This window comes from Salmo trutta, chromosome 2 (genome assembly GCF_901001165.1).
Source record: "Salmo trutta chromosome 2, fSalTru1.1, whole genome shotgun sequence".
NCBI classification, from domain to species: domain Eukaryota; kingdom Metazoa; phylum Chordata; class Actinopteri; order Salmoniformes; family Salmonidae; genus Salmo; species Salmo trutta.
Genome location: NC_042958.1, coordinates 63,276,394 through 63,284,865, shown reverse-complemented (window position 1 = coordinate 63,284,865; position 8,472 = coordinate 63,276,394). Strand labels below are relative to the sequence as shown.

Below are 8,472 nucleotides of genomic sequence, written 5' to 3'. Positions count from 1 at the left end.
CACCTATATTACTTTCCTTACTACTATGATACTTGCAGTGTGCTGGATACAGCTGCCTGACGTTAATGTTGCCACTGAATCTGCAGGTCGCGTGTTCTGAAAGAGACCGCTGCCACCTGAGAGGAATATGCAACAATAGGCTAGCTGAGGGAGGGAGCACCGAGTCCCACGTGTTCTAGTCAACGCGGATTCGACGCCCCTCGCTTGCAATCGCTCCAGTTCACTTTTTCCAGCAACTCCGAGCCAAGGAAGAACGATCCCATTTAACCGCTCAGCGTCACCCCCAATAGGTACTAGTAGTCTTCCCCGGCTTTGCCAGTAGTGATACACATTTGATCCATATTTTCTGACGGTTTTTCTTAGCCTTTTGTTGGAGGATGAATAACCTTGTCAGAATATATTTTTCAAGATAGAGAACCCGTTCTTGGTCGTGATGTGGGTACATCGTTAAAGGGGTCCCCCGCGGCTCTCTGTAATTGTCACCTTCAGTTGGTCCACCAATTTGTATTTTTTTTAAAATATTTTTTATTCAACGGTGTTGCTCCATGCAAATCCCGGGGACTATGTGAGCATCATGCTGGCGGTGCGATGCCTGTTGTTCGCTGCAGTGAGTGCGCGGTTTGCCGTGACAGGTAAGAGACTGTGGGGGGGTTAAAGCCGCGCTTTCTTCCCGCAAATTTAACCCTTAACGCCATACGTAGGCCTATAACTTTCCCTTCATTATTAACGGGTTATTTTTAGATTTTCCGAGCTATTTAAGTCCCATTTTGCAGACTCCCTATCACGAGAACTACGCGGTAAGATTTGCTGCATCAACAATTTCCCTCGTAACGCGCGCCTGCCGCCTTCGAGATGGGGATGGAGTCGGAGCCGTGCTCCAAGGTTCTGTAGTGGCAGCCTACGCAGTAAATCGTGTTCATGGGAGACTGCAGCAGACATCCACAACACCACCATCACAATAGTCAATCCCGGCGAGAACAGTGTGCCAATCGCTGGTTGTCGCCCACCGTCAGTGCAGACGTTTCATCATTCACGATAACAAAAGCCCTATTGATTGATCACCCTGCTTCTCTTCCCCTTTCTCTGGCTGCCTTCCTTAACCGCTCGGATGAAGGCTGGAGCAGCTCGGTGAGCAATAGAGGAGACGGAGAGACGTGGGAATGGCAGCCTGCGGAGGAGCAAGGGGACCGGGGACCTGCTGTGGAGGAAGTCACTCAGCCCAAGCGGCTCCTGCAACAGATCGACTCGGAGGGAGAGTTGGTTCACCGCCATCTGGACACTCGAGTCAAGAACCACACCGAGGGAGCACAGGTGAGTCCTATATTTTGTCTCCAGGTGACACACAAGAGAACACAATTTTCCCAGTCATTATCAATATTTGCACAGACAGGTAGGCTACAGAACTAGCGATGTCAAGCTACTTCCAATCAGGCCTAATGGACATTGCTGAAAGGTGGTCACTGTCAGATCCAACTTTTTGGGTGCTTAAATATCCCATTAATCTTCTGTATCCCTGTTTTGACTGCACCTGAACAAACACTATATTGGACATAGATGTGTGTTCCTGCCCTCTCTCCACCAAATCTCACTAATGTAGCTGAAGGTAAACTCTTCCTCAAATTCATAGAAAAACACTATTATCTCTATTGCCTCACCACCTATAAAATCCTAAATGACCCCCTTAGGTACAGCTTTATGACCTAGCTTTACGACTTATTCCTATAGACACTTGGGGCATGTCCAAAAGTGGCATTTAGGATGTATCGGGATGTGCGATTCTCATGAAACCAGTTTTAACCATGGCAGTAGCAAATTGAGTTAGAAAACCATGATGCATCTGCAACAATCAACTATCATTCTGAAGTCTAAGACACCTCATTTATGGCACAAGGTCTTATTTTAAATCATTTGTACATTTTCTACAGAATCGTTTTATTTTTCACAACCAAATTCTCATTAACGAAATGCGTGCAGATTGAATTCTCGGGTAATTTCATACAATCTTGCTTTATAAAACCTAACTTATTTAAATAAAACACTATGTTGCTGTTTGTCCAGAAATCATAAAAATTGTATACTTGTTGAAGTTTACATTTACATTAAACTATAATATTTGTTACGTAAAAACTGTTTCTCATTATCGTAACACTTTTTCAAGCTGATGTAAAAACTACCCCCAAAAATTAAATAAAGTTGTAATCCCCATGATGCATCATCTAGAGTAGTCCTTAGATGAGCACAAGTTCATTTAATTTCTTCACTTATTTGCTCTTATTCTCAAACACCCCCTTTACGACACTTGACTTTCTCAAGTGAGTTAATTAAATGCAAGGCAGTTAACCCACTGTTCCTTGGCCGTCATTGAAAATAAGAATTTGATCTTAACTGACTTGCCTAGTTAAATAAAGGTAAAAAAAAATATGTATTACCGAAATGACTAAAAAGCTGAAATTGGGAAAATCTACCGGAGCCATTACCTTTCCAACATGGAGGCATGAATGGGCTTTAGTAAGGTGGTCAATTGTTTGCTGACTCATAATGGCTGTCTCCTATTACTTGCAGATTCAACTAAGGGCCTCTCATTACCGAAACACATTTCTCATTACCGCAGTTTTTTTTTTTTTGTCAATTTCAGTAATGAGAAACTTAATTTTGGTGATGATAATAAGCTCATTCTAATGTATAATCAATGGGTGTGCTGTGCTGGTAACTTAAATGATTTTACTAGGACCATGCCTACATTGTATACATTTTATTTTTATATATTTTTTGGGTGAAACATCAGTAGGGCTTGTCAAGAAATATGGGTGTATGAACCCCATTTAATTGACTTAAAGCCACAATCTGGAGTTTGTGTTTGAGCAAATAGCAACCCTGCCACGTAAAGAAGGATATCCTCCATTTCTACATGTGTACCTGTTTTAGCGCTTACCTATACTGTTGTTTTGACAGTTTTTGGTCCATATCCCACATATTTAGAATTTAATTTATTTATTTATTGTACTTTTTACCCCTTTTTCTCCCCAATATCGTGATATCCAATTGGTAGTTTTGTCCTATCGCTGCAACTCCCGTACGGGGCGAAAGTCGAGACCCATGCATCCTCCAAAACACTCCCCCGCCAAGCCGCACTGCTTCTTGACACACTACTCGCTTAACCCGGAAGCCAGCTGCACCAACGTGTTAGAGGAAACGCCGTTAAGCTGGCAACCGAAGTCAACGTGCATGCGCCCGGCCCCGCCAAAAGGAGTCGCTAGAGCACGGTGGGACAAGGACATCTCGGCCAGCCTAACCCGGACGACGCTGGGCCAATTGTGCGCCGCCTCATGGGTCTCCAGGCCTGCGACACAGCCTGGGATCGAACCCGGGTCTGTAGTGATGCTTCTAGCACTGCGATGCAGTGCTTTAGACCGCTGTGCCACTCAGGAGGCCCATATTGAGATACTTTATAGGCATATCATGTTATACCATTTGCCCATATGATTCCATTAAATTTAGAAATGCATCTAAAATACTTTAGAACCACACATATCCACATCCTAATACACCAATAATGGTGGTACAGACTGGGGAAATTACTTTTTTCTCCAAAAAACTTGCTTTTGAAAATGCAGGCACGTAATTACAGTATTTATGAAAAAAAGGTATCTTTGTCAATTGCATTAAGATCAGTGATTTTAGTGTTTTGCAAGTCATTTGGGATTAACAAATGACACAATTTGATGTATCAGGTTACTGAATCTCTAATAGACCTCAGTGCAGTCTTTCAATGGCAAACTATGCAACGCTCATTACCGAAACATGGATTCTCATCTCCGAAACCTGCTTATCATTACCTTAAGGCACCAATATTAGGAAATGTAAAATGTATGCTTTAGTAATTTTGGCTTAATCTTTTGTTCTTTATCCAAATATGTGTACATAAAAATAACATGTACAGTGCATTCGGAAAGTATTCAGACCCCTTCACTTTTTCCACATTTTGTTACATTAGAGCCTTATTCTAAAATGGATTAAATAAATTAAACTCCTCATCAATCCAATACCCCGTAATGACAAAGTGAAAACAGGTTTTTAGACATTCTTGCAAATGTATTACAAATAAACAAACAAAATACCCTATGTAAATAAGTATTTAGACCCTTTGCTTTGAGACTCGAAATTGAGCTCAGGTGCATCATGTTTCCATTGATCATCCTTGAGATGTTTCTACAATTTGATTGGAGTCCATCTGTGGTAAATTTAATTGATAGGACATGATTTGGAAAGGCACACATCTGTCTATATAAGGTCCCACAGTTGACAGTGCATGTCAGAGCAAAAACCAAGCCATGATGTCAAAGGAATTGTCCGTAGAGCTCCGCGACAGGATTGTGTCGAGGCACAGGTCTGAGGAAGCGTACCAAAAAATGTCGGCAACATTGAAGGTCCCCAAGAACACAATGGCCTCCATAATTCTTAAATGGAAGAGGTTTGGAACCACCAAGACTCTTCTAAGAGCTGGCCGCCCAGCCAAACTGAGCAATCGGGGGCCTTGGTCAGGGAGGTGACCAAGAACATGATGGTCACTCTGACAGAGCTCCAGAGTTCCTCTGTGGAGATGGGAGAACCTTCCAGAAGAACAGCCATCTCTGCAGCCCTCCACCAATTAGGCCTTTTACGGTAGAGTGGCCATACGGAAGCCACTCCTCAGTAAAATGCAGTGGTGTAAAAATACTTGAAAGTACTACTTACGTCGTTTTTTTGGTAATCTGTACTTTACTATTTATATTTTTGACAACTTGTACTTTTACTTCACTACATTCCTAAAGAAAATAATGTACTTTTTACTCCATACATTTTCTCTGACACACAAAAGTACTCGTTACATTTTGAATGCTTAGCAGGACAGGAAAATTGCATAATTCATACACTTATCAAGAGGACATCCCTGGTCATCTCTACTGCCCATGATCTGGCAGACTCACTAAACACATGCTTCGTTGGTGAATGATGTCTGAGTGTTGGAGCATGCCCCTAGCTATCCGTAAATACATTTAAAAAACAAGAAAATTATGCCATCTTGTTTGCTTTATGTAAGGAATTTTAAATTAATTATAATTTTACTTGTACTTTTGATACTTAAGTATATTTTAGCAATTACATTTACTTTTGATACTTAAGTATATTTAAACCAAATACTTTTAGACTTTTACTCAAATAGTATTTTACTGGGTGACTTTCACTTTTACTTGAGTAATTTTCTATTTTAAGGTATCTTTACTTTTACTCAAGGATGACAATTGGGTACTTTTTCCACCACTGGTAAAATGCACATGACAGCCCGCTTGGAGTTTTCCAAAAGGCACCTAAAGGACTCTCAGACCCTGACAAACAAGATTATCTGGTCTGATGAATCCAAGATTGAACTCTTTGGCCTGAATGCCAAGCGTCACATCTGGAGGAAACCTGGCACCATCCCTATGGTGAAGCATGGTGGGGGCAGCATCATGCTGTGTGGATGTTTTTCAGCAGCATGGACAGGGAGACTAGTCAGGATCGAGGGGAAAGATGAATGGAGCGAAGTACAGAAAGGTCCTTGATGAAAACCTGCTCCAGAGCCCTCAGGACCTCAGACTGGGGTGAAGGTTTACCTTCCAACAGGACAACGACCCTAAGCACACAGCCAAGACAAAGCAGGAGTGGCTTCGGGACAAGTCTCTGAATGTCCTTGAATGGCCCAGCCAGAGTCCGGGCTTGAACCCGATCTAACATCTCTGGAGAGACCTGAAAATAGCTGTGCAGCGACGCTCCCCATCCAACCTGCCAGAGCTTGAGAGGATCTGCAGAGACGAATGGGAGAAACTCCCCAAATACAGGTGTGCCAAGCTTGTAGCGTCATAACCAAGAAGTCTCGAGGCTGTAATCGCTGCCAAAGGTGCTTCAACAAAGTACTGAGTGAAGGGTCTGAATACTTATGTAAATGTGATATTTCAGTTAGACATTTTTTATACATTTACAAAAATAAAAAATATATTTTTGCTTTGTCATTATGGGTATTGTGTATAGATTGATAAGGAAAAAGAGAGATTTAATCAATTTTATAATAAGGCTGTAACGTAACAAAGTGTGGAAAAAGTCAAGGGGTCTGAATAATATCGAGACAAAATCCAAGATTCTGAAAATATTGTGTTAAAGAGAAATTACAAAATAACCTAATTTAAACATAACTGAAAACAATTATATTTGAACTCAGGCCTTTTCATTCAGTGAGCAATGTAAAAAAAAAAAAATTGAAATAGTTTTGTTCTTTTTCGGGACTTTGAAAACTGTTGCGGTATTGTGAATTTTTGCATTGGTACTGTAGTTGTGGAAACATGCATAATATCTGATCAATAAACATAACAATAACTTTGAAATACATAATTGCAGATCCTAATTTTAGTGGTCCAAGAGGAATTATGGTGGAAAATGTGTTTCTGTTTTGTCAAGTGCCAGTTTTGTGAGAGTCACCCCTGGGAACTGGGTGCCATTTGGGATGCAGAACATTATGCGGAGCTGCAGTGGAGATAAAGCCTCATAATAGTTCTATCTTTTGAGCAGTAGAATGTAGGCATTGTTCTGCAGGCTTTCAGTGTGTACTGAAATGTCATATAGGTTAGGTTATTTACAGTTATGGGAAGAATATATGTTGCTTTAAAGAAGGGAGCTATGTGTGGCTTCCTCTTAAATGCAAAATGGAGCAAATAAGATCTAACAAATGAAAGATGCTTCAGAGAAGAATTGTTTTCTTCTCTAAATGAGATGAGAGATGAAATAATCACATTTTTTTGCCGACTTGGTCTTAGACCTCCTTCATTAGTCAATGCCAGGCAGAATAATTCTCTCATCAATGATTAAAATCCCATTTGATGTAGAAGAGGGAGACGAAATGGGAAGATATTAGTCTAATTGTGTGTCACAGTGCTGGACCGTGACTGATGAGACTCGTATTAATAGTTTAACCTAGCCCCAGATCTGCTTGTGCTGTGTAGTTGGCAAGATGGCACAAACAGATCTGGGACCAGCCTATTTGGCTACTATAGTTAATAGCTACTAAAGAAGCCACTCTAAGAGGAGACTTGTCATGTGTGACATAATGCTAGTCAGGTTAGCCTTTATTGCCACTTTTATTGCCTGGTGTATTTTCAAAGAAGCTAATGTAAGGTCAGTGGATTGATATGGTATTGTCAGGTGTTCCCATCTTGGATGGGTACAAAGTACAAGATGCTTTTAATGTTACTCTGCTTTGGTTGGTAGATCTGGATTAGTTGCCATTTGAATACTTACAAAAGTGGATTGATGTTTTGAAAGCGTACAAAAGTGGATTGATGTTTCTCACCCCTGGTTTAAACCGAGGCAGGTGGCATGATACCCCTTTCGATGCCCCGAAAAGTGCTAATTTCAGAAGTTCTGACTTAGTCTTCACTGGCCAGGCCTTCACTGGAAATAATAATTTGTTCTTAATTGACTCTCCTGGTTAAATAAAGCTTAACGTATATACAGTACCAGTCAAAAGTTTGGACATACCTACTCATTCAAGGGTTTTTCTTTATTTTTACTATTTTCTACATTGTAGAATAATAGTTAAGACATCAAAACTATGAAATAACACATGGAATCATGTAGTAACCAAAAAAGTGTAAAATAAATCAAAATATAGGTTATATTTGAGATTCTTCAAAGTAGCCACCCTCAACCAGCTTCACCTAAAATGCTTTTCCAACCGTCTTGAAGGAGTTCCCACATATGCTGAGCACTTGTTGGCTGCTTTTCCTTCACTCTGCGGTACAACTCATGCCAAACCATCTCAATTGGGTTGAAGTTGGGTGATTGTGGAGGCCAGGTCATCTGATGCAGCACTCCATCACTCTCCTTGTTCAAATAGCCCTTACACAGCTTGGAGGTGTGTTTTGGGTCATTGTCCTTTTGGAAAACAAATGATAGTTCCACTAAGCGCCAACCAGATGGGATGGCGTATCGCTGCAGAATGCTGTGGTAGCCATGCTGGTTAAGTGTGCCTTAAATTCTAAATAAATCACTGACAGTGCCTCCAGCAAATTACCATCACACCTCCTCCTCCATGCTTCACGGTGGGAACCACACGTGCGGAGATCATCCTTTCACCTACTCTGCGTCTCACAATGACACGGAGGTTGGAACCAATAATCTCAAATGTGGACTCATCAGACCAAAGGACAGATTTCCACCGGTCTAATGTCCATTGCTCGTGTTTCTTGGCCCAAGCAAGTCTCTTCTTATTATTGGTATCCTTTAGTAGTGGTTTCTTTGCAGCAATTCAACCATGAAGGCCTGATTCACGCAGTCTCCTCTGAACAGTTGATGTTGAGATGTGTCTGTTACTTGAAGTCTGGGAAGCATTTATTTGGGCTGCAATTTCTGAGGCTGGTAACTCTAATGAGCTTATCCTCTGCAGCAGAGGTAACTCTGGGT

General features: G+C 41.2%; 1 protein-coding gene across 2 annotated transcripts in view; it reads left to right on the top strand.

Annotated features, from left to right (window-relative positions):
* The first annotated feature begins 222 nt into the window (after window positions 1–222).
* The window catches only part of LOC115160555 (disintegrin and metalloproteinase domain-containing protein 11), a 49,640-nt gene continuing 41,390 nt past the window's right edge, over window positions 223–8,472 (top strand). For both annotated transcript variants that reach the window (XM_029710726.1, XM_029710721.1), the window contains exons 1-2: window positions 223–632; window positions 1,115–1,311. In XM_029710726.1, the coding sequence (XP_029566586.1) occupies window positions 575–632; window positions 1,115–1,311 (255 nt within the window). In that variant the 5' untranslated portion in view covers window positions 223–574. The remainder of the gene's footprint in view (window positions 633–1,114; window positions 1,312–8,472) is intronic.